Source organism: Muscardinus avellanarius (genome assembly GCF_963383645.1).
Source record: "Muscardinus avellanarius genome assembly, chromosome: 3".
In the NCBI taxonomy this organism is placed as follows: domain Eukaryota; kingdom Metazoa; phylum Chordata; class Mammalia; order Rodentia; family Gliridae; genus Muscardinus; species Muscardinus avellanarius.
In genome coordinates, this window is record NC_137788.1 from 109,801,330 (window position 1) to 109,827,124 (window position 25,795).

The 25,795-nt window shown below is 56.4% G+C and overlaps 1 protein-coding gene across 1 annotated transcript; it reads right to left on the reverse strand.

Annotated features, from left to right (window-relative positions):
* Nucleotides 1-1,361: 1,361 nt before the first annotated feature.
* Nucleotides 1,362-25,795, reverse strand: OLFML2B (olfactomedin like 2B; the record flags this gene model as incomplete). The annotated part of the gene is made up of 8 exons (XM_080691524.1): nucleotides 1,362-1,963; nucleotides 2,300-2,476; nucleotides 7,336-7,785; nucleotides 9,331-9,559; nucleotides 13,922-14,098; nucleotides 22,126-22,233; nucleotides 23,602-23,865; nucleotides 25,628-25,795. 8 exons carry the CDS (start codon nucleotides 25,793-25,795, stop codon nucleotides 1,362-1,364), a joined length of 2,175 nt encoding a protein of 724 aa, XP_080547650.1.

Sequence of the window (25,795 nt, forward strand, 5' to 3'; positions counted from 1 at the left end):
TGGACTGAAAGGAGAGAGGAAAATCCTGGCTGAAGGCGATGTGTGGGATGAGGCAGAGGACAGGATTCTGGAAAGGCAGAGACAGAGTGACTGATGGATGGAAAGCCTTTTTTTTTTTTTTTTTTTCAGTACGGAGGATAGAACCCAGGGATATCCAAGCTATGCCCCAGACTAATTTTATTTTGTGTTTTAGAAACAGGGAATCACTAGACTGCTAAGAGTCTCACTACACTGCTGAGGCTGTCCTCGAACCCGTGGTCCTCCTATCTCAGCCTTCCAAGTGCTGATTATAGGCACGAGCCACTGTGGCCAGCTCCTTTTATTCTTAATTTGGAACAGAGTCTCCCCAAGTTGCTGAGTGCTGAGGGCCTACGTTGTTGAATCTCTGCTCAAACCTGTGGGCCTCCCGTCACAGGCCTCTGAGTGCTGGGATGGCGGGTGGCCCTCCCACCTGCCTGCCTGCCGCGCAAACTTCCCAAGGAGGGTGGGGATGAGGTCATGGGCTCAGCCTCACACTTCCTGACCCCGGCCAGAAGAAAGGGGCTCCTGCATCTCGGTGAGTGGGAGGAGCCAAGGCGGAGGTGAGCTCAGAGAGCCCCGAGGCTGGCAGAGCAGGGCGGGTCCAGGCTGCTGTGGCAGCCCCTGAGGACACGGCCTTGGAGGGGCACTCCTGGGACCTGAGCCAGGACATCAGTCACCCCGTCACCTTGCCAGCACGTCCCTGCTAAACACAACACACTGGGGAGGACTTTAAATTTCTTCTTTATTAAAAAATTTTTTCCGAGTTTTTTATTTTGTTTTGTTTTTTGCGGTACTGGGGATGGAAGCCAGGGGCATTCTACCTCCGAGCAACACCCCCAGCCCAATTTTTTTATTCTTTATTAGGAAACAGGGTCTCACTAAGTCGTGGAGGGCCTCAATAGCTGAGGCTGTCCGTGAACCGTGATCCTCCTGTCTCAGCCTCCCCAATGCTGGGATTACAAGCGTGCGCCACCACGCCCAGCTTTCCGGGTTTTTAAAAACTTCGCCAATACATAAAACATTTCCCCACCACGAGCACTTCTTTCCTGCCTCCTACCCTCCTGCTCCTGGTCCCTGGGCGGGGGTGTGAAGGAAGATGGCCACTGGTCAGCAGTTCATGGGCACAAAAATACAAACTGGAGGATGAGACCAGCACATACATGTATGGATCGATCCACAACCCATATAAAAATATAGACCCACCTGTCATCTTATATCTGTAATATACAAAATAATATCTATTTCACGCAGCACGTACCCACCAGCCCGCTCGCACGCACACACACACTCAGACACACACAAGGCGCAGCGGCCCTCCGCCGCCGTGCGGGGAGCAGGCGTCAGTAGGCGAAGATGACGTGGTAGGTGACCTGGTGGCCGTTGTCCCAGGCGTAGAGCAGCCGGTCCTTGGGGTTGTAGTCGACCTGCGTGGTGTAGGCGTACTCGTTGTGGAACAGCAGCCGGGGCGCGATCTGCGTGTTGGTGTGCGTGTCGAAGGCGTAGGAGATGTTGGCGTCGCGCTGGTTGTAGCTGTCCACCGCGTACAGCACCCCGCAGATGACGAAGCAGTTCCCGTAGAGGTGCCGCCGCAGCCCAGTGCGCCACGTCGTCTCCTTCTGCGTGCTCAGGTCCGCCGCGTTGAGCTTGCTCAGCACGATCACCTCCTGGCCGGAGCCCTCGTCGTCCAGGGCCGGGTAGATGAGCCACAGGCCGTTCTCGTCCACCGCGAAGTCTACGTCCGAGTGGCCCCGCCAGCGCCAGGGCGCGGCCTCCTCGTAGGCCGCGTCATGCAGCAGGGCCCAGGCCGCCACGTAGCGCTGCCTCAAGTCGTACTTGAGGATGTTGCGGGTGAAGGCGCGGTTGTAGTAGAAGGCCCCGCCATACACCACGTGGCCCGTGCCCATCCAACTGTACGGGAGCTTGTAGGAGTTGCTCCAGCGACCTGCGGGCGCAGGAGGGGTCACAGAGGCGGGGCGAGCCACAGACAGACCTGGGCGCGTGGCTGGCCCGGCTACTGCCTGCTGCCCTGTCCTGGGCGCCCGGGGTCGTGCACACAAAGAGCTCCCGCGAGGGCCCAGGTGCAATGTGGGCAATTGCAACTCGGGGGCCGTGGGAAAGGGGGAGCTCTACTGAGCTGGGAAGGAGGGCTGAGCTGAGGGCAGAGAGGCCTCCCGGAAGGGTCCGGCCACCTGCCTCCGCCACCGGGAGGCGGGGATGATGGAGACAGCTCAGCTGGGCAGGGAAGAGGGGCCCGGGCAGGACTGCGTGTGGTGCCCACCTTGTTTGAAGTTCTCCAGGCTCCGGAACTCCACCAGCGTGTTGCCATAGTAATAGTTGGTTATGTAGATCCGCTCGTCCTTGGCCAGCGGGTCCTTCATCCAGGCCCCCTCGCTGCGCCCGTACGTGTTCTGCGTGGTGGGGCCCGTGATGGTGGACAGCGTATCCTTGCACCTCCCTGGTGGGGAGAGGTGGTGGGGCTCAGGAACGGGGCACCAGGCCCCACCCCAGCCCTCCCTCGCTGGCCCCTCCACTTGGACCCTGGCGCTGCTGACGCCGGCCTCACCTGAGCCCGCAACTCCGCAGCCTCACTGCTCTCCCCTTCGGCAGCCCTACCTGCGCGAAACCCTGGCAGGCCCGCCCGGCCCGGCCACTCTCGGGTCACCGGGCTCGGCTCCTGCTGTTCCCAGACTTTCTTTTCGTGTGTGTGTGTGTGTGTGTGTGTGTGTTTGTGAGTTTCCTGGGGATGAAATCTAGGGCATTCCACCTCCAAGCTACAGCCCCAGACTTTTTTTTTTTTTTTTTTTTTGAGGTACTGGGGATAGAACCCAGGGGCATTCTATCTCCAAGCTCCACTCCCAACCCTATTTTTTTTTATTATTTATTTATTTTATTTTATTTTTTGGTGGTACTGGGGTTCCTGGAAGCCCTTCTACCTCCGGGCTACACGCCCAGACCTATTTTATATTTTTTTTATTTGGAAACAGGGTCTCTTAAGCCAGCGAGGCTGGCTCCAAACCAGCACGATCCTCCTGTCTCCGCCTCCCAAGCACAGGGATTACAAGCGTGCACCACCACGCTCTGCTTATTTCTATTTTTAAACAAGGTCTAAGTTGCAGAGGGCCTCACTGAGTAGCTGAGGCTGTCCGTGAACTGTGATCCTCCTGTCTCAGCCTTCCGAGTGCTGGGGTTGTAAGTGTGTGCCACCACGCCAAGCTCCCTTTTTTGTTTTGAAGCAGGGTCTCGCTAATTGCCGAGGCCGGCCTCAAAACTGCAATCCTCCCGCCTCAGCTTTTCAAATACTGGGGTTACAGGCATATACCACCATGCCTGGTGGTTCTCTGACTTTCCCCACTCCCTTCTTTGGTACTAGGAATTGAACCCAGGGGCATTCTACCTTTGAGCTACACCCCCAGCCCTATTTTTGATTATTTATTTATTTATTTTGGTGGTACTGGGGATGGAACCCTTCTACCTCTGGGCTACACTCCCAGACCTATTATATATGTATATTTTATTTGGGAATAGGGTCTCAAGCCAGCGAGGCTGGCTTCGAACCTGCGCGATCCTCCTGTCTCGGCCTCCCAAGCTGGGGGGTTACAGGGTGTGCCACCACGCCCGGCTGATTCTTTGTTTTGAAACAGGGTCTCACTTAGTTGTGGAGGGGCTTACTAAGTAACTGAGGCTGTCCAAGAACCACGATCTTCCAATCTCAGCCTCTCAAATGCTAAGATTACAGGTGTGCGTTACCACACCTGCTTCTTTTTATCTTGTTTTGAAACAGGGCCTAAGTTGCTGAGGCTGGCCTCAAACTGTGATCCTCCTGTCTCAGCTTCTCAAGTACTGGGATGGCAGAGGTATCCCACCATGCCTGGATGTTTGATTTTTTTATCCTCTTCCTCAAGAGCCTGAGATCCAAGGTCCTTTTCTGGCACGGCTCCCTCCTCTCCCGTAATACCTGGAGTGTGCCTGCTCCTGTCCCCCCCATGGAGCTGGCTGTGGCACGTCTGGACCAGGTGAGCTTACACTTGGGTGGGCACACGTGAACAGACGGCTTCTGCTGAGCCACGCAGGAGCCCGAGCTCCCTGCAGCTGGGCACCATGCCCTGAGGCTGGCCCCCAGGTCCCAGAGAGCTGTCCTCCCTCCCTGGCCTGACACTGCGGGGACAGGGTGCCTTGGACCCCTGGGGAGCGATGGCCCGTGCCAAGCCCCAGCACGGCACAAGGCCCTCACTCGGCTGCTGGAGCCCCCCTCACAGGACAGGAACGAGCACATCCCTCCACAGGGCTCTTTGGAGAGTCCTGGTACCCAGGAGTGGCTCAGAAAGGCCACTGGAACTCTCCTGGGCTCCATCAGGCTGAGCCTGACCTGGAGCGGCCCTCAGGTGCTCGGTCCATCCCTACTAAGTGAGCTGTGGGAGGGAGGGAAGGGTGCCGCAGAGCCGCGCCAGCAAGAATGAGTGCTTCTGTGTCGTTGAATTGAGGGGCCGCACCACTGACCCGCACCTCCATCCCTACATAGCTGTGCCCATACTTACTGAATCCAGGGACACGTCAGCTCCAGGCTATACTCCCATCTGTCTTTATTTATTTACTTTGTGACAGGCTCTCACTACATGCTAAGGCTGTCCTCAAACCTGTGGTCTCCTGTCTTAGCTCCCAAGTATTGGGGTTACAGGTGTGTGCTGCCATGCCTGGCTATTTATTTATTTAGGTGCTGGGAGTGAACCCAGGGGTGTTCCACCCCAAGCTACGCCCCCAGCCCTTTGTTTGTTTGTTTGTTTGTTTGTTTTGTGTATGTGGTACTACGGATGGAACTGAGGCACTTTCTTCCTCTGGGTTATACTCCCAGACCTATTTTATATTGTATTTGGAAACAGGATCTCACTAAGTAACTGAGGCTGCCTTTGGACCTGTGCAATCCTGCCTCTGCCTCCCATATACTGGGATTACAAGCTTGAGCCACCACGCCTGGCTTATTTTTTATTTTGAAACGGGTCTCCCTAAATTACTGAGGGTGACCTCGCACTGGGACCCCGGATTCCCCATCTCAGCTTCCTGAGTCACTAAATCCTAGGTGTGGCCACCACGCCCGGCAAATGATTGATTCTTTTTTTTTTTTTTTTCTGTACTGGGGATTGAACTCGGGAGCATTCTACCTCCGAGCTACATCCCTAGCCCTATTTTTTATTTTGAAACGGTCTCATTAAGTTGCGGAGGGCCTCACTAAGTAGCTGGGATAGTCCACAAATCTGCAATCCTCCTGTCTCAGCCTCCCAAGTACCGGCTTACAAGGGTCACCACCACCCTGTCTAAATGATTGGTTCTCTACCCTTGCCTGGGGCTAAGTTAGGATCCGGGTTCTCTAGGCTCTAAGCCACTCCATTTCCATATCATCCCGAGTGGTGTAAAGGAGCCATGGCTGGCGGGATGAGCAGGCTGGCTGCACCCTTCTTGCCCTGGTCCAGGACAGCCGGGGGCGGAAGTGGGGTCAAACGCTGCCCTCCAGGCGGCCCCCAGTGGGTCAGTGGGGTTCAGGCAGCTTGGGGGGTTCTTGGGTTTTACTCTGATGGGGAGAGACTCAGCTTCCACAGACGCAGGGCAGAGCCAGCCCACCAACGCCCGGTCCCCCAGCCCAGCTCATCTGTTCAAGGCAATAAAACACAAGTCTCCAGCTGCAGCCGGCAGTGGAGTCCCGTGGGAAATCTCCCACGCTCTGGCTCCGAGAAGGCCCCAAGCTGAGATCCCTGCATGTCGCCCCTGCATCCATGCACCCGTCCCTAGCAAGGACACCCCAGAGCCCCACGAGTGGCCATGTGAGCAGGGGTACCTCTGTTGGGTTGCTGCAGCCAGGCCTCCTCTCTGGCCAGATGTGGAAATCACAGACAGGCTCCAAAAGCCGGGACGTGGCTGAGTTTTGACGTCCCAGGCAGCCCCAAGCCCTGCCCAGCTCACGCCGAGGCCTAAAGGCAGGGCCCGAACCTGGAGTGTAGACGTGCCTCATGGGAGCCGGCCTGGCTGCCTCCACTGGCCACACACTCCAAAGGCAGAGAGCCCTAACTACCTGCTGCGCCTGCTTCACCAGCCCCACATGCTGGGAGAGTCCACGCTGGTGATGGGGTCGGCCGAGTGGTGTCCCCAGAGATGCCCAGGCCCTCAATCCTGGGGCCCGTGGGACCGCTGCAGATGTGATCCAGTTAGGGATCTTTCTGAGGTTTTGGCACTGGAGATTAAACCCACTGGGGATTATTTTGAAGTTTGGGGTACTGGGGATTGTACTTCCAAGCTATATCCCTGGCCCCTTTTATTTTTTATTTTAAACTAAGTTTCAAAAAAAACTATAGTTAAGCCAGATGTGGTGGTACACCTTGTAATCCCAGCATTCGGGAGGCTGAGGCAGGAGGATCGCGGTTCATGGCCAGCCTCAGCTACTTAGTGAGGCCCTCTGCAACTCAGTGAGACCCTGTTTCAAAATAAAGAATAGAAAATAAGGCTGGGGGTGAAGCTCAGAGGTAGAGTGCCCCTGGGTTCTATCCCTAGTACCGGAAGAAAAACAAACAAAAACAAAAACAACTATAGTTCAAACTAAAGTCTGAAACTAAGTTTAAAAAACCAAACATGTTTTTGCCAAGTTTCTGGGGGCTCACTGAGCTGCTGGGGCTGCCTGGAACCTGTGATCCCCGTCTCAGTCTCCCAGGTACTGGGATTGTAGTACTTGGTATACTGGGGATGGAACCAGGGACCTCCGAGCTACACCCTCAGCACTTTTTTATTCTTTATTTTGAGACAGGGTCTCACTGAGTTGCAGAGGGCCTCACTAAGTAACTGAGGCTGTCCACGCATCGCAATCCTCCTGTCTCAGCCTCCCAAATGCTGGTATTACAAGCGTGCCCACCACGCCTGGCTTTCTACTTGCCTTTTTCTCTTTTTGTGATGTTGGGAATGGAATTCAGGGCCCCACATACCAGGCACACACGCTACCCCTGAGATACCTCTCCAGCCGCCCACTTGCCTTTCCTACTGAGGATCATTGTGTGTGTGTGTGGTACTAGGGATCGAACACAGGGGTGTTCTACCTCCAAGCTACACCCCCAGCCCTTTATGTTTTGGAATGAGATCCTGCTAACTTGCTGAGGCTGCCTATGAACCTGCGATCCTCCTGTTTCCACCTCCCAAGTACTGGGATTACGGGTGTGGGCCACTGCGCCCTACCTCTGCGGATCTTGGACCCTGGACCTCTTCCTCCTTTCTGCCTATTTCCAGGATCTGCTTTTGCCTCGAGTTGTCCGGGAGGCCAGGCCGGGTGGGCGAACTCACCTATAATGTTGCGAATGTCGTCCTCCTCCTCCGGGCTCAGCGTGGGGGAGGCAGGGGCTGTGTTGGGCCCAGCAGAGGCCCCTTGGCCCAACGGGTCTGTTGTGTCTGTGGTGGATGGCACCGGGGCTGTGCCCGCCGCCTCCATGAAGGAGTCTCTGGGATCTGCGGGGGCTGCCGTGGGGGCTGGGGCCTGAGTGGGAGATGCCCCCCAGGCGGAGTCTGGAGGCTCCCCGGTGCTCGGTGGTGCTGAGAGCTGCTCGGCAGAGGGAACGGCGGGGCTGGGTGCTGGGGTCGGGGACGCAGCCCACAGGAGAGGGTCGGCTGTCGCCGTGGCACCCTGACCAGTGGCCGCGGGCCTCCGGGTGACACTGGCCAGCATGTCATCGTGCCTCAGGAGCTGTTCCTCGATCAGCAAGTCCACGCCGCCGTCCCCACTGAGGGGCTCATCTTCTGTAGAACAAACGGGGGTCAGCCTATGGCCGGGGAGGGGGCCAAGGGCCCAGAGCAGGGCGGCCCAGAGAGGCTGAGGCCAGGCCCCTTCCCTAGAGGGAGGCTTGTGGTGGTGGTGGTGGGGAGATGCCAGCCCGGCTAGAGGCAGATCACACAGGCCGGGTGTGCGGTGTTTCCTGGAGGGCTCTCGGAGCTGGCCAGTTATGTACCACCTGGATCTAAAGAGCGGGCAGATGGTAGGTGACTTGGCAGCTCGCGTGTGGGGAGGGTCAAGGAAGTGGCCGGGGGCCGAGCCCCACAGTGCAAGACACCCCCCCCCCCCCAGGCGTTGAGGAGCAGCAGGCGCAGGTCAGGGGTATTTTAAGTTAAATGGAAGAGGCCAAAGTTCCGAACTGAGATGAAACATGGGCAGTCAAAGAGCTTAGACAGAATACAGGGACCCCAAAGAGATCATTAGTAAACTGGACCTTGTGCACGTCAAAAAGCACCATTCAGGAAAGAAAATGTAGGCCAGGTGCAGCTCAGTGGTGGAGCCCTTACTCAGCCTGCATGAGGCCTAGACTTGATCCCCAGCACCAGGAAGCTGGGTGTGGTGGTGCAAACCTAGAATCCCAGTAGTGGGGAGGCTGAGACGGGAGGATCTCACAGGTTTGAAGCCAGCCTCAGCTACTTGGTGAGGCTCTCAGCAACTTAGTGAGACCCTGTTTCAAAATAAAGAATAAAATAGGTCTGGGGGCACAGCTCGGAACTGGGATGCTTCTAGGTTACAACCCCAGTACCGCAAATAAATAAATAAATAAATAAATAAATAAATAAATAAATAAACTTTGGCTGAATCTGGGCATGGTGGCCCACATTTGTAATCCCAGCACTTGGAAGGCTGAGACAGGAGGATTGCAGATATATATGGCAGATAAGGCCAGCCTCAACAACTTAGCAAGACTCTCAGCAATTCAGTGAGATCCTGCTTCAAATTAAAAAAACAAAAAACTAAACAAGGGCTGAGGCTGGTGGAGCTCGGAGGAAGAACGCCCCGGGTTCACTCCCCAGCACCAAGCTGGCATGGCGGCCCATGCTTGTAATCTTTGTACTTGGGAGGCTGAGACCTGGGGGATCACAGGTTTGAGGCCCGTCTCAGCACTTAGCAAGACCCTGAGCAGCTTAGTGAGACCCTGTTCCAAAATTAGAAATAGAGCCGGAGGTACAGCTGGGAGTAGAACACCCCTGGGTTCCATCCCTAGCACCTCCGTCTACCCCTCACACACAGGGGAACCCACAGGAAAGAAGAAGACATTGGCAATACATCAGGCAAAGGACTCATCATATCCAGGATCTATAAGGAGCCCGCAAGTCAACAGCAGCAAAAGACCAAAACGCAGTGAGGAATGGCCAGGACCGGCCACAGGCAGGGTGAGGGAGAGCTGGGAGGAGCTGGAGGGCGTGGGTGAGCCTGGGGGTGGCCGGGGCCGGGAGGGAGGGGCGAGACCCTCCTCCCTGGAACTGGACCCTGGCCAGGAAGGGGAGCAGGCCAGCGGGGACACTCACGTGGCTCCTCAGCATCGCCCTCCTCCTCGGCCACCTTGGCTTTATAGTAGGTGATGCCCCGGATCACGGTGGGCCCAGACGCCGGCCAGCCCCGCAGGTGGACCTGCCTGTGCGCCGGCCGCAGGGGTGGGGACAGGGGCCGCGTGGGCGCCAGCTCGGGCTCCATCTCGGCAGGGTGGACCTGCTGCGACCCCGGCTCCTCCTGCAGAAACCTCTCCTCGTACTGCTCCTCAGGGACAAAGGGAAGGGCGGTCACCAGGCAGGTGCGAAGGCCGTGGGTCAGGGGACAGGCCCAGGGTGGGGTGAGGCTGCCAAGGCCCCCACCCCAGGAGAAGGGGCCCCACAGGATCAGGCTTCTCCTTTTCTCTTCCTTTTTATTTTTTTATGGTGCTGTAGAGGGGGAGTGACACCCCCTCCCACCCTTTTTATTTTGAAACAGGGTCTCACTAAGTTGCTAAGGCCCATGCTAACTTGTTGAGGCTGGTCTCAGACCTGCCATCCTTCTGTCTCAGCCTCCCAAGGACTGGGATTACAAGTGTGTGCCACCACATCTGCCCTTTTTGGGGGAGGAGATTGAACCCAAGGGCACGGTACCTTCAAGCTACACCCTATTTATTTATTTATTTATTTATTTATTTATTTATTTATACTGGGGATGGAACCTAGGGGCCTTCTACCTCCAGGCTATACTCCCAGACCTATTTTTTAATATTTTGTTGGAAACAGGGTCTAAGTAGCTGAGGCTGGCTTTGAAACTCTATGATCCTCCTGTCTCAGCCTCCCAAGTACTGGGATTATTTTTTTATTTCCCACCCAGCCTATTTTTTATTTATTATTTTATTTTATTTTAATTTTGTGGTACTGGGGATGGAACCCAGGGGCACTCTACCTCCAAGCCACACCCCCAGCCCTATTTCTTATTCCCTATTTTGAAACAGGGTCTTACTGAGGGCCTCACTAAGTAGCTGAAGCTGGCCGAGAACCGCGATCCTCCTGTCTCAGACTCCCAAATGCTGGGATGACAAGGGTGTGCACCACGCCCAGCTTATTTTTTTTCTTTTGAAACAGCATCTTGCTGGGTTGCCGAGGGCCTCACAAAGTTGCTGAGGTCGGCCTCAAACCCGCAAGTCTGTCTCAGCCTCCCAAGTTCCGGGATTGCAGGTGTGTGCCATGGTGCCCAGTTAAACTGAATCTTTTCATTCTAACAGACCCAAGGTGGGCTGGCTACATGACTGGCATTTGACGGTCACATTGAATGCTGTTACAAGGCGGGCAGCCCGCACAGCCTGTGTCTAGGCATTGCAAGAATGTCGCTGTGACCGGCCTGGTGGTGTTGAGAGGGACTGACCACCATGTCCACAGCATGGCAGGGTCTCTGGTCCTGCCCCGGGGCGACGATCGCTGCCTTTGAGAGCAGCAGCTGGGGGCTAGGAGGCCCGCACGGGCCCCGGGGCCGAGAGGAGCCTCAGCCCTCTGCGTTAGCCGCCGGGCCCAGCACCACAGCCAGCTTCTTCACTGGCCCAGGAAGAAGCCAACCAGACTCTGGCTTTGCCCTTCAATCATAGCCTGAAAAACTCGAGAGTCCTCACGCCCAACCACACCCCGAAGCCTGTGCTTGTTTTCCCGTGCCGAGGGTTTACGCAGATGGTACAGCAGATATGACGGTTTCCAAACACGCACGTCCCTCTCCTGGCATGCTCGGGGTGGCAGCTGCCAACCTCCCCAGCTGGGGCCAGAGCTGCCTGGAAGGAGCAGCCACTGCCCGGCCCGCCCGCCCCGCTCCTGCTGACGAGCTGGCCCCCAGAGCCACAGGGGCCCTCGGCTGCTGCTGCTGCTGCTTAGTGAGCACCTATTACGGCCCCGTCGCCCACATGATGGCTAACCCTCACAATAGCAGGTCCGGGCAGATGCTGCCGTCTGCGTTTTACAGTGGTGCAGAGTCACTAAGCAACGGAGTTGGAATTGGGGAGCAGGGCGCATTGGTTCCCAAGACCCTCGCCCACAGAATGCTCCCCTGCCGGCCCTCGCTTCCCCGGGAGAGCCGCCCCGGAGCTTTGTGGCAGCTCGGGCTCTCCGGCAGGGTGGGAACGCAGCTCCTTGTTGCAGCCAAGAGGATGGAACATGACCACGAGGCCTTTGCCAGGGAACATATAATTTCCTTGGATCTGCCGGCGACAGGCAGAACTGGCGGCAGCTGCCCCCACACGCTTGGATTCCCTCTGTTCATCGAGGAGTCTGTTCTATGACCTCAGCTCCTGGCACCCACCATTTCTACCCTGTCCTCTCCGCTCCCAACCCAGCCGCCGACCCCCTGCCGACCCTGCAGGCAGGGGCCATGATGGGGAGGCCTCCCCAAACCACTGCTCACCATCCTGAGAAACCCCGGGCTTCATCCACAGCACCCTGACAGCGAAACCACACCCTCCACCCTTCTCAGACGGGCTCACTAAAGAAATGGGTGCTGGCCGCACCTGCCCAGTACTTGGGAGGCTGACACAGGCGCATCACGTGTTCGAGGCCAGCCTTAGCCACTTACAGGCCCAGCAATTCCGCAAGACCCTGTTTCAAAAACAAAACTTGAGCCGGGCGTGGTGTGCACGCTTGTAATCCCAGCGCTTGGGAGGCTGAGACGGGAGGATCACACAGGTCTGTGGACAGACTCAGCTACTGAGTGAGGCCCTTTGCAACAGTGAGACCCTGTTTCAAAATAAAGAATAAAAAATAGGGCTGGGGTGCAGCTCAGAGGTACAACGCCCCTGGGTCCCATCCCCTTTACCGCCAAAAAAAAAAAAAAAAAAAAAAAAAAATTGAGCCGGGTGTGGTGGCACAGGCTTGTAATCCCTGTATGTGGGAGGCTGAGACAGGGGGATGGAGGTTTGAGGACCACCTTCGCTATTTAGTGAGGCCCTCTGCAACTTAGTGAGACACTTTTTCCAAATAAAGAATAAAAAAATCGGGTTGGGGGTGTATCTCAGAGGTAGAATGCCCCTGGGTTCCATCCCTAGTTCTGAAAAAAAAAAAAAAATTAAAAGGACTGGGAGGTGTAGCGGGGAGACTGGATGCCCCTGGGTTCAGTCCCAGTACTAGAAGGAAGGCGGGGCAGGAGACCCCGCCCGTGGCCTCTGCCGCCACCAGCCTGGCTCTGGAGCCTGTGCTAGCTCAGCAGTGGCCTGGGGAAGGAAGGACTCTGCTGAGCAAGGAGAAAGAGCGTTTGGTGCGTCAGATTGGTTTGCTGCTCGCCCTCAGGAAACCCAAGCTGGCTCCTGCACACCCCACACCGGGCGTCATCAAGACCATGGGCGCCGCGGGGCCTCAGCAGGCCGGAGGCACAAACCCAATAGGGCCGGAGGGCGGCCTCCCTGAGACGAGACCCCGGCCCCGGCGTGATAAGAAGGCACCTCTGAGCCCCCTTCCACCCCAAAGTCCTGTGTCTGTCTGGTTATGAGCTCAGTCCGCTCAGAGCGACGCTGCCCACTCCCGCCTAGAGTCCCTCAGAGGCCCACGAGAAAAGGCCTTGGTCTCCAGCCCACGGAGCTACTGGAGCTGGTGAAACCTTTAGAGGTGGCGGCGCACACTTGTAATCCCTGTCCCTTAGAAGCTGGGCAGGAGAATCACAGGGTTGAGGCCAGCCTGAGCAACTTAATGAAACCCTGATTTTTGTTGTTTGTTTGTTTGTTTTTAAATAAGGCCGGGTGTGATAGCACATGTTTGTAATCCCAGTACCGGAGAGGCTGAGAGAGGAGGATTGCAGCCAGCCTCGGCTACTTAGTGAGGCCCTCTGAAACTTTGTGAGACCCTGTTTCCAAATAAAGAATAAAAAATAGGGCTAGAGGTGTAGGTTGGAGGTAGAATGCCACTGGGTTCCATCTTTAATACCACAAATAAACAAACAAATAAGCTATAGCCAGTAAATAAAAAATTTAAGAATAGGGCTGGGGGTGTAGCTCAGAGGTAGAATGCCCTGGGCCCAATTCTGGGTCGGGCCTAGAGAGAGATCAGGTGGTTGGGGCAGGGCCCTTGGAGGTGAGACGGAAACCTCGGCCCTTAAGGTGCCTGGCTCTGCTCTGTCTCCATGCTCCCCGTCAAAAGCTACGTGACCAACTGACCGGGAGCTGAGACCCTGCGGCTGTGAGCCGAAGCAAGCTTTCCCTCTTTCTACGGGACTAGCGCAGGCGTTCTGCTGCATTCACAGAACGCCCACTAACGCTGCCAGACTTCCCCACGTCCCAGCATACAGAAGCAGCACTCAGGGCTGTGACTGGCACGGAGCAGCTGCCGGAGGCAGCCTCAGCATAGTGAGACTCTCACCAACCTAGCGAGACCCTGCTTCCAAATAAGAGTAAAATAGGGCTGGGGGTGTAGCCTGGAGGTAGATTACCCCTGGGTTCCATCCCCAGGGGCACAGTAAATAATAAGTACCTACGTGCGCAGGAGGCCTGGACAGGGTGATGGATCCGCCCCAGCACTCTCCCCCTGGACTCCTCTGGGCTAAAGCACTAGGGAGGTCGGAACGACCCTGCCCGCCACACCTGGGGGACGCTCACTGGCCACCAAGAGCCAGGCTGCGAGGGGACGGCGTGCCAGGCAGTACCTCAGGCGGGGCAAACGCGGCCGCCGCGTCTCTCTGCAGGGCCAAGCGCACGTCGGGCATGCCAGCCGGGATGCCGGAGGAGCAGTTTTCTCCGCCCCTTGCGTACACCTCGCCTTGGGTCTCTCCCACGTCGTCTTTACTCTGCCCGCGGTCCTTGGTGAGGTTTCTAGAAACTTCCTGGGAAGAGATTTGAAGAGAGATGAGATTTGAAGACGAGCAGAAAGCAGCCAGCGCACGGGCCGCGCGTGGGCGCAGGGACGCCACAGACGGCTGAGGAGGAGGCGGCGGCCCACAAGTGAACGGAGCCCGGGCGGTCTGCCTGCTGGGAGACGTGCCCAGAGGACGGCAGCTTTCCTGTCACTTACTTATTCATTTTGGTCCTGGAAGTTGAAGCCAAGGGCATCCTACCTCTGAGACACGTCCCACCTTTTTTTTATTGTGAAACAAGGTTTTGCTAAATTACTGAGATTGAGATCCTCCTGTCTTAGCCTCCCAAGTACTAGGATTACAGGTGAGAACCACCATGCCTGGGTCTTTTCTTTTCTTTTCCTTCTTTCTTTTTTCTTTTTCTTTTCTTTTCTTTTCTTTTTTTTTTCTTTTTTTTTTTTTTTGTGTGTGTGGTAATGGGGATGGAACCCAGGGACGTTCAACCTCTGAGCTACACCCCTAGTCCTGTTTTTTTTTATTTTTTATTTTGTAGCAGGTTCTCACTGAGTTGCAAAGGGCCTCACTAAGTAGCTGAGGCTGGCTGTGAACCTGCGATCCTCCTCTCTCAATCTCCTTCCTGGAATTACAAACGTGCGCCACTATACCTAGCTTATTCTTTATTTTGAAACAGGGTCTCACTAAGTTGCAGAGGGCCTCACAAGTAGTTGAGGCTGGCTGTGAACCTGCATCCTCCTGTTTCAGCCTCCCGAGTACTGGGGTTATAAGCATGTGCCACCACGTCCGGCTTATTTATTTTTTTACTTGGAAACAGTCTTGTTAAGTTGCTGAGGGGCTTGCTAAGTGACCCGTGCTGACCTCACACCTGTGACCCTCCTGGCTTGGCATTCCAAGTGCTGGCATACCACCAAGTGGCGGGGACATCACAAAAAGCCCCATCCTCCCTTACACACATGTAATCAGCCACTCAGTTAATGAAAGAAGGGCTTTCTAAGCAAATTTTAAAGAAGTAGCCAAAAAAAAAAAAAAAAAAAGGTGACTTAGTTTGCTTTTCCAATGAGCACAAGCCAGTTCCCAGCACTTTGGCGTAATTTACACAGAAAGCTTCATGCTTTCACACTCGCCCACAAGGCGGGTTTCCCTAAATGACCCCTACTTAGCATGTCAGCCACATCCCAGACCTGGATCACGCCAGGAAAAAAAGCGACATTTCTGGCAGCCGGCTCCAGCTGCCCTGGGCTGCTGTCCGGGAGGTGGGGAGACGGCAGCTGTCAGTGGGGAGCAGCCCCATCAGGCCCTGTAAGCGCCTTGTGGGAGGCCGAGCGAGCTCGGAGCAGAGCAAGGGCCCCAGGACAGTGACGCTGCCGTTTCTCCATCTGTGAACTCAGGGAGAGAACCGGGCGCCTGACTCGGGCCCCATCTGTAAGATGAGATGGCCCCAGCGCCCCCCCGCATGCCTTGCCCCGAGGTCAGTGGGCAGATACACACGGGCAGGCAGGCATGGACACGGGGTGGCCGCCGGCACGTGTCTAAGAACGTCACCGCTGGAAGGGACCCCTGAACTCTCAACCCAACCTGCCCTTTCACCCAGAGGATGCTAAGGCCCAGGTTAAGACTGCATTTGCTGAGCGTTCTTTTATTTTTATTTTCTGTTGGTACTAGAGATTGAACTCAGGCTCTGCCACTGAGCCACAGCTCTAAACCTATTAATTAATTTATTAATTACTTTTGGCATTGGGGGTTGAACCCAGGGGCATCTACCTCTGAACTATAACTCCAGTCCTCCTTATTTTCTGTTTTGAAACAGTCTCACCAAGTTGCTGAGGGTCTAAGTTGCTATGGCTGGCCGTGAACCTGCAAGCCTCCTGTCTCAGCCTCCCAAGGGCTGGGATTACAGGCCTGTATCACCAGGCCGGGCTTGTGCTCTGGTCTTTCTGCCCAGAACCTGGTTCAGGGGACGTGGTGGAAGGTGTGGACCTGGAGTCCAGGCGTGAGGCCTCGGTGGAGGCCGGCGGTGTAACCTGGCCTATCTGGGCCACTGGGTATGGAGTCCGCAGGGGCCGATGCTGCTCGCTGTCTGGCCACAGAAAGAGGGCCAGGCACATCCAGGGAGCAGATTTGGGCCGTCATGGAAGGCCCTGTGAAGGGGAGAGGAGCTGACGCTTGGCTGGGTGGGGGCAGGAGGGACCCAGGCTCAGGCCCTGAGGAGAGGCCGGCTGCACCTCGCGCAGCAGGCCCTGGTGGGGGGCTGGGTGTGCGCGGCCCTGTGGGATGCAGTGGCAGTACCCAGCCCGCTGCCCTTCCCCCTACAAACACAGCCTTGGCCCAAGGGCTGGGGCGGCCACAGCTGTCCCGGCCTGCTGGTGCAGGAGCAGCTGTAGACCATGGCGCCACTCTGAGCAGGACAGGCCACCTGCTCCCTCCGGCACAGCTTGGGGCCCGGGCCTGGGGTTGGGAGCCACCAGCTGCCACATCCACTCCCTTGCCTGGCCACACAGCTGCTGGGCAGCCGCCCACAGCAGGTGTGGGCTGGGATGTTACCCAGAGCCCTGAGCCCTTGCCCTCAGAAGTCCCCAGCCAGTCCGGAAGAAAGGAGAGGGAACAGGTGCAGAGGGAGAAGCCCCACCGCCACTGGTGCGTCAGGGTGGCCTTATGGAGCACCCCGCCGTCCTCCCTGGCAGCACTAGGTGCCCCCACACCAGCAATGCCTTGGCCAAGAGAAGCCACAGGGCGGCCATCAGAGCTGCGTGCGTGCGCCCTGGAGGAGGAGGGCGCCGGCTTGAATTCAGGAAGATGCGGACGGAATTGACTGGAGGAAGCCAAGGCCACAGGGACCCCCGCCTCTGAGGCAGACAGTGTGCGGCACCCCTCCCAGGCCGCCCCTGAGCGGGCAGACTGATGGAGTCAGGAGTGTTTGGAGTGTGGCCCGGGCTGAAGGGGCGGGAAGGAGGGCGCTCCCCCAACTCAGGCCAGCCCTGTGCAGAGGAAGCGGCAGCCCCCACTCAATGGGGTGGGGGCTGCGCCCTGAGTCAGGAGTCTCCTTTGATGTTGGCTTCTAAGCCAGAAACGCGGAAGCCGCCAGCTGTAGTGAGGAGGGCACCGGGCCCGCGCCCCACGTCCGGGAGCTGGCCTCACTCCCACCCTTCACGGCTCCTTGGCTCTGTGCCCACCATGCCCCAAACTCCAGCAACACCCCTGCGAGGGGTCACCTGGGTCGACCCCGGCAAGGTTCCTTCCAGGAGCTGGTCTAAAGTGGGTGCAGGGACTTCAGGCCTCCCGGAGGAGGCAGGAAGGACGTTCCAGGGCTCAGTCTGGAACTCAGTGAGATAAATCCTCCAAACTGACAAACAGCGGGACGCTGGGCAGCGGCGGGCGCCGTGGAGGCTGTGGAGGGAGCGCGTGGTCCAACATCTGGGAGACCTGGGTCCCAGCTCAACACGGCCGGCCCCTCAGCAGCAGAAGAGGCAGGAGGCTGTGGTATATTCATGCTGCAGAAGTGTCCAAAACACAGTAGGAAGAAGAAGCCTGACACGCGTGTGCCCCGACTTACACACACGTGACTCTACGCTGGGCTACATCTTCCTCCTGCCTTTTTTTTTTTTTTTTTTTTTTGCAGTACCAGGGGCATCCTACCTCCAAGCTACACCCCCAGCCCTATTTTTTATCCTTGATTTGGAAAGAAACCAGGTCTCACTAAGTAGCTGAGACTGGATTCAAACCTGGGATCCTCTTGTCTCAGCCTCCCAAGCACTGGGATTACAAGCATGCACCACCACGGCCGGCTGGGTCTATGTATTTAAAACAAAAGAGGCACCAGGTGCGGTGGCGCATGCCTGCCATCCCAGTACTTGGGAGGTCGAGACAGGAGGATGGTGGGTTCAAGGCCAGCCTCAGCCACTTGGTGAAAATGCTCAGCAATTTAGCAAGATCCTGTTTCAAAACTGAGAATATAAAAGGCTGGGGTGGGGGAGGCCTACAGAGCTCAGAGGCGGAATGCCCCTGGGTTCAATTCCCAGGACTGAAAAAATAAATAAATGAATTTAGAGAGGAGAACTAACGATGAAGAGCTCTAAAGTGGCCACAGAGCGGCCCCAGGGAGGAGCAGGGGCGGGCTGTGCGGCTGCGCTCAGGGCTAGGCTGGGTCCTGTCTCCCCGGCTGCATGGGACTTCCGTGGGTATTTGCTTTATAGCAGGTTGTCAAGCTGTTTACTCAGGGTTTGCACACTTTTCTATGCCTGTGTTATTCTTGAGAATTTAAAACAAAACCTGGCCTGGTGTGGTGGCGTACACCTGTAATCCCAGTGCTTGGGCGGCTGAGACAGGGGGATGACAGGTTTGAGGCCAGCCTCAACAACCTAGCAAGATCCTCAATAACTTAGTGAGATTCTGTTTAAAAAAAAAAAAAAAAAAAAAAAAGGTGGGGTGGGAATAGCGTGGAGGTAGAATGTCCTAGGTTCAATCTCCAGCACCCACGCCCCGCATGCAAAACCACTTCCCAAGGCGGAGCTCCCAGCCTGACCTTACCAAGCAGGGAGCTTAAGTGGCTCCACCCCTTCTCCTTCCTTCCTCTTTCATCTGCAGATGAAGTTTCCATTCCTGTAACTCCTTGAGCACCAGGTGGAGGGACACGGGAGCCTGTTGACGCTGCCAGGTCCTGAACCAGCTGGCCAGCGCCCTCCACTGACCCTGCCGTACTGTCTGACCCCCAGGGAGCTCCCCTCGGGATGCAAGACCGTCAGAACTCCCCGATCCCTGCAAAGCCGAGCTGGGGAGGAGTGTTTTTTCCATTTACCCAACATTCTGCCTTTTCAATTACCCAGCACTCCAGACAGCCAGTGGCACGAGCCAGGAGACGCACTCCGTCTAGATACGGCACAGGAGACGCACTCCGTCTACATACAGCACCGCTGCAGGTGCCCAGCGGCTTGGCCCGGCCCCTCCAGGACAGCACCCTGTCGCCTTGGACGTCTCCCATGCAGAAACCGCCCCTACGTCCACGTTAATCCTAGTTTACAGGGCTTCTGAGATATGCCCACACTTCTGCCTAGAAACTCCCTTGGGAGGACTATTATTTTTAAGTTCTTGTTAGGAAAAACTGATGCTTATGGGGCAACAACAATGATTCAAAGAAAAGTATGGAATTGATTAGAAAGATCCCTGGACCCGGAGCCAGGAAGCCTGTGCTCCAGCCCTGGACTTCATGCTGTGATCGCAGCGGATAATCGAATTTCCTTCAGTCTCACAACCTGCCCAGCTCACAGGAACAAATGGACCAAGTGTCTGGGGAAGGCTTCAAACGCTGCAAGACGCTACACAAATATACAGCACCGTCACTACAAAAGTCCAGTGTTGCCAGGCACGGTGGCGCACGCCTGGCATCCTGGTTGCTGGGAGGCTGAGGACCACGGGTTTGAAGCAGCCTCAGCACCCTAGCAAGACCCTGTTTCTAAACAACACATTAAAAAAGGGTTGGAGGGCCGGGCGTGGTGGCTCATGCTTGTAATCCCCGCGCTTGGGAGGCGGAGACAGGAGGATCGTGCAGGTAGAGACTCTGTTTCCAAAAATTAAAAAAAAGTATAAAATAGGTCTGGGAGTGTAGCCCAAGGTACAAGGGCTTCCAGGAACCCCAGTACCACCAAAAAAAAAAAAAAAAGAAGAAAAGAAAAAAAAAGGGGGGCTGGAGTCAGAGCTCAGAGGTAGAATGCCTCTGAGTTGAATCTTCAGAACAACCAGCAGCAAAAACAAAATGAAAAAACAAAGTCCAATCTTTGCTACCAAATACACTACTGTAATTTAGTTATTTTTGTGTGTGGGGGGGCACTGGGGGTGGAACCCAGGGCCATTCTGCCTCTGAACTACACCCCCAGCCCTATTTTTTATTCTTTATTTTGAAACAGGGTCTCACTGAGTTGCGGAGGGCCTCACTAAGTAGCTGGGGCTGTCCCCAAACCGCGATCCTCCTGTCTCAGCCTCCCAAAGGCTGGGATAAAAACCATGCGCCACACACCCAGCTTTATATCACAGTTTTGAAAAAGAGAAAGGTTCATCTACATAACTGAGATTGTTTGGACCTGAACTGCACACAGACCCTTCCTGCTGAGCTCGCCTCTCTGCTCCAAATCCATCCACGTCCCCACCTGTGGCCAGCAGAGTGGCCTCTGCTGCTAGACAGGGCTGGGAAGGGCCAGCTCCAGCCACTGGCCCCCAGAGGCCGCCGCATGGCCTTGCCCAGGCAATGTCTCCCAAGCTGCGCTCTCCAGATAGAGTAAAAATCAAGTAAGCCGGGCATGGGGGCGCACGCTTATAATCCCAGCATTCAGGAGGTTGAGACAGGAGGATCGCAGTTCAAAGATAGCCTCAGCTACTTAGTGAGGCCCTTTGCAACTCAGGGAGACCCATTTCAAAATAAAGAATAAAAAAATAAAGTAGGGCTAGGGGTGTAGCTCAGATGTAGAATGCCCCTGGGTTCCATCCCCAGTACCGCAAAAAAAAAAAAAAAAAAAAAAAAAAAAATGGCTCCTGAGGGATAGTACTAGAAGAGGTGGCCGTCACCTGGTTCCTTCAAAACACAGTCCTGGGCATAGTGGCCCAGGCTGAGAAAGGAGGATTTCAGGTTTGAGTCTGGCCTTGGCAACTTAGGGAGACCCTGCTTTAAAAAAGAAAAAGGGCTGGGGGTGTAGCTCAGAGGTAGAATGCCCCTGGGATTGATCCCCATTACCAAATAAGGGTGAAAAAAAGAAAAAGAAATTGTTGTTATGTCATAGAACCATCCCACCAGATGCAGAAAAGGCCTTTTGCAAAATTCAGTGTGCCTTCACGGTGACATTTCTGAATAAGATATAGAAGGATCATGCCTCGACACAGTGAAACTGTATGGCAGACCCATGGCCAACATTATACTGGACAGGAAACACTGAGGACATTTTTTTTTTCTGATACCGGGGGTTGAACCCAGGGGCATTTTAACTCTGAGCTACACCCTCGGCTCTGTTTTATTTTTTATTTTGAAACAGGGTCTCACTAAGTTGCAGCATGCCTCACAAAGTTGCTGAGGCTGGCCTCAAACCTGCAATCCTGCTGTCTCAGCCTCCCAAGCCCTGGGGTTACAAGCGTGGACGACTGCGCCCAGCTATTATATACACCAGTAATGCACCCACTGAGAGGGAAAATAGAAAAGCAACCCTGTTCATAATGACCTCAAAAAAGCCCTAGGGATGAATGCCAGGAGGTAAAAGAAAGACCCCTGCAAGGAAAATTATAATGCACAGGGGAAAGACCCGAAGGTACCAGAAGGCGGAAATACCACTCGTGTTCTGGGCCGGGAGAGTGAACACTGTTAAAATGGCCAGACAGATCCAAAGCGCTCTCCACCAAAACATCCGTGACATTCTTAGCAGGACTAGAAAACAATTCCAAAATTCATTTGGAGGCACAAAAGACCCCAAATGGCCAAAGGAGTGAAAGGGGGCAGGCATCGCGACTCCTGACTTCAAAATACACCGCAAAGCCATAGTAATGAAAACAGTGTGGCGCCAGCACAGAACCAGAGACACAGGCCAGAACAGAGACACAGGCCAGAACGGGCCGGGGAGAGCAGAGCCCAAGACCGGTGGCTAGGAAGACACAAGAACACGTGGGAGAAGGACCGGGCCCTTGTGCCCGCACAAAGACCAGCTCGACGCTGGAGCTATTAGAGGAAAACAAAGGGATGGCTCCCAGATCCCGGCACAGGCACCGCCTTCCAGACGGACTCAGATAGCTCAGGAGATAAAAGCTAGAACTGACAAGTCCACCGGGCATGGTGGGCACACTTGTCATCCCGGCATTCGGGAGGCTGAGACAGGAGGATCGCGGTTCCTGGCCAGCCTCAGCTACTTAGAGAGGCCCTTTGCAGCTCAGTGAGACCCTGTTTCAAAATAAAGAATAAAAATAGGGCTGGGAGTGTAGCTCAGAGGTAGAATGCCCCTGGGTTCCATCCCCAGTACCACAAGAAAGAAAAACAGACAGACAGACAGACAGGGTGCCGGGATCTTCCTCACCTGCTCCAGCCTGTCCACTCGCCCCACCAGCTTGGTGGTGACTGAATGCAGCTTCAGGAGGTCCAGGCCATAGAAGGCCCCTTCCAGCAGGTCGATGACGGTGGACAGCTGCGGAACAAGGGCTGGGGTTAGTCATGGGCCCGGAGGGTGAGTCTGGCCTCCTCTCACATCTCCATGTTGGAGAATCAGCAGGGAGGCCGCCAGCCAGGGCTCGGGAGGTGGCTGTCAGAAACGCTCTGCAGGGCCTGGGAGAGGGCAGCGGCCTTTGGGCACGCTACCTTCTGAGATGCTCGGGTGAGCCCAGGCCAGCGCCTGCGGGAGGAGCTTCTCTTAGTAGGGGAGCTGCCAGCCACCGCACAGCTCCTTTCCCTACAGACCTCGCACTCCTTCAAGCCCCCACGTCACTGCTTCCTCAGGATACCTAGTAGAGTACCAAACATCAGCACCTTCAGGATATGCTGCTGAAACCCTCAAATTAGCTGTCCACCGAAGGTCGGGCATGGGGGCCAGTACTTGGGAGGCTGAGCCAGGAACATCGTAGATTTGAGATTAGCAATTTAGTGAGACTCTCAGCAACTTAGGGTGACCTTGTTTCAAAATAAAAAATAATAGCCAGGTGTGGTGGGCACACTTGTAATCCCAACATTCGGGAGGCTGAGACAGGAGGATCACGGTTCAGGGACAGCCTCAGCTACTTAGTGAGGCCCTTTGCAACTCAGTGAGACATTGTTTCAAAATAAAGAATAAAAAATAGGGCAGGGGGTGTAGCTCAGGGTAGAATGCCCCTGGGTTCCATCCCCAGTACCACACACAAAATATATATAAATAAATAACTTGGTTGAGGTTTCAAAGCCGAGCCCACTCCCTCCCCATCGCTGCAGGGAAGGAGGGTCACGTGATGTCCTCAGCCAGCCAGTAGGTCGGGCAGGTGGGAAAGTCCCCATAAGGCACGGGCTCCTCCAGGCCACCCTGAGGATGCTCCTGTGGTCTCACCTCTTTGGCCCTTATGCTGGGCTGACAGCAAATGCTGATGGCAATTTACTGGAGAACACAGAGTTCTTTGGGCCAGCAGGGCCTGGCTGTGGCTCCCAAGCCAGCCCTCCCTGGTCTGTCAGGAGAGAGGTGGACCAGCTCTCCCCGCGAGCTCAGGCTCCAGCGCCAGGAGGGCCTCAGCCCAGCCCCGCGCACAGGACTCATGGGCCTGTCAGCCCAGTGCTCGGGAGGCGGGCAAGGAGGACGGCAGGTTTGAAACCAGCCTCAGCAACTCAGCGAGACTCCACAACCTAGTGGGACCGTGTTTCAAAAAATAAAATAAAAGGGGCTGGGGGTATAGCTCAGAGGTCTGGCACCCCCAGGCCAAAAAAGAAAACAGGAAAGACTCCAGGAGCAGGCCCAGTCCCTTCCGTCCACCACGCCGGGCCGCAGGCTCCACAGCCCACCACACCTGGGCCGTGGCGTGGGCAAGATCACTCCTACCTTCAAGTCCCGGCTGTCGGCCTCCCGCAGCTTCTGCAGCCTGAAGTCTCCCTCGCAGGGGTTGAGCGCGGACGGGGGCGCCACGCAGGCGCACTTGCAGGACGGGCCCGAGGTGATGGTCTCCACGGTGTAAAAGTCTTCGCTCCGGGCGCCGCCTGCATGGAGCCTCTGGCAGGCATCCCGGCCCAGGGGCCTTACCACACACTTGCACCGGCAGTCGGAGCCCTCGGACACGGCCTTGACCTTGTCATAGTCCCCCAGAAGCTGAACACAGAGAGAGCAAGTCTGGGTGCGCCTCTCGTCCACCCCGTCAAACCCCGACCCCTTGGCCCACCAGCGAGCAGCCACCGCAGCCCTTCCTTGAAGGCTCTGTCTTTGGGAAAGCTATGCGACTTTCATCACTTAAAGGGAAAAACTGGGCACCCGCGTTCTTCCAAGAGCTGCTACCTGTGGCTAGAATCCAGGTTTAGATTCAAAGGGGCCAAGCGTGGTGGCACACACCTGTAATCCTGGTACCCAGGAGGCCGAGACAGGAGGATCCAGGTTCCAGGGTAGAAAAGGACTAGGGGTGTAGCTCAGAGGTAGAGTGCCCCCAGGTCCAATCCTCAGTACAAAAGGAAAAGAAAAGGAAGAGAAAAAAAAGAGAAAGAAGGAAAGGAGCGCCCCAGGAGGGTTTGGAGCAGGTGTTGGGAAGAGAGGCCCCTGGCTTGGCCCTTCATTCGCTCACAGGGAGGGAGACCGCAAGGGGCCTGCAGGGCAGGAGGCAGGTGATTAACCGCTAGGGCTGGAAAGACGTCGGGGCCCCTGAGGAGCAGCGGTTTCCCAGGGAAACCGGGGAGACTTCCTGGAGGAAGTCTTTGGTCTGAGCCTTGAAGGATGGCTAGAATTGGAGACTGGTGTGGGGAGAGTGGGACAGGCTGCTGTCCGCGGGGTTCCTCCGCCTCAGGTGCTCTGGGCTCCTGGCGCAGCCCCTGGACCGGCCACAGGCCTCTTCTGCCACACTCAGTATTTGGCTGCAGGCACCTGCCGAGCAGCCTGGCTAAGAGGGAAAACACCGGTGCCCCCGTGCTCGGGTCCTGCCCTGGCGCCCCCAGCTCTGCTGCAGCCCCCCCCCCCAAGCCCCCAGGCCAGGCTCCTTTCCCAGACAGGCAGAGGTCCCTCCATTGGCCGCGGGGAGCGTGGAGCTCCGGGAGAGGAAATGTTCCTGGGGTGCTGAGGGGGAGGGAGGCGCGGGATGGCGCCTGGCAAATGCTGGGTGTCTCCTAATGCAAACAGTTGCTGCGGGGCCCTTGTCAGCTGGAGGAAGGAGGTGGCGGCGGCGGCGCAGGCCGTGCTCCCTGGACTGATAGTAAATCGCGCTGTTTTCTGAATTCCTGCCTGGGTTTCTGCGTCAGCCCTGGCGTGGAGGGGGGCTTCCTTTATGGAGGCTTGGGTTTCAGGATGGTTGTCAGAGCCGCGAAGTGAGGGGTTTTCTGTGTTTTTGGAGTTAGGGGTCAGTGCGGGGTGTTAGGTGGGCAGAGGGGACTCTCCTAGCATGATTATTCAGGGCAGGGCCAGGAGACTAGTGTTTGATGAACCCCAAAGCAGAGGCGATTGGCCCCCCTCCCCCCGGGAACCGCCGAGGCTTCCTAGAGGGACAGGTGAGCACGAGGAGTCTTGACACCACCACACACGGCTCCGGCATCACCCTGAAGCCCTGAAGCCGCGGGTCTGGGTGGAGGGCGGCCGGAGGGCCGGCTGGGCCACCCGTCCTGGGTCTGTCTAGTCCAGCTCCGACAAGCACTGCTGTCCCGACTCTTCAGCCGAGCACACACAACTTTTCTTTCTTCTTAGAAAGTGGCGGGGCGCCCTTCCCTGCTCCCCGGGGCTTGGTGATCTGAGGGGCCCCCACCCCACATCTGAGAGTAGGACCAGGACCGCTGTCTCTCCCTAGGCAGTGTTCTGGGAGTTGACAAGCCAGGCCAGGGTGATGGAGAGGGCGCCGCTGTCCCCGCTCGTCCGAGCCCGGGGGCCTGGGCGCTCCTACCTGGGACAGGACGTTCTCCTGGTTGTCCGCCTCGTCCTGCAGGGTCTCGTCCTCGGGGGGAGCGCGGGTCTGCGCCCCGGGGGGCTCGCTGGTGCCGCTGGGGGGGACGCTGGTACCGCAGACCCGCGCGGCCGCCAGGGCCAGGCAGAGGACCAGCGGCGTGGCCAT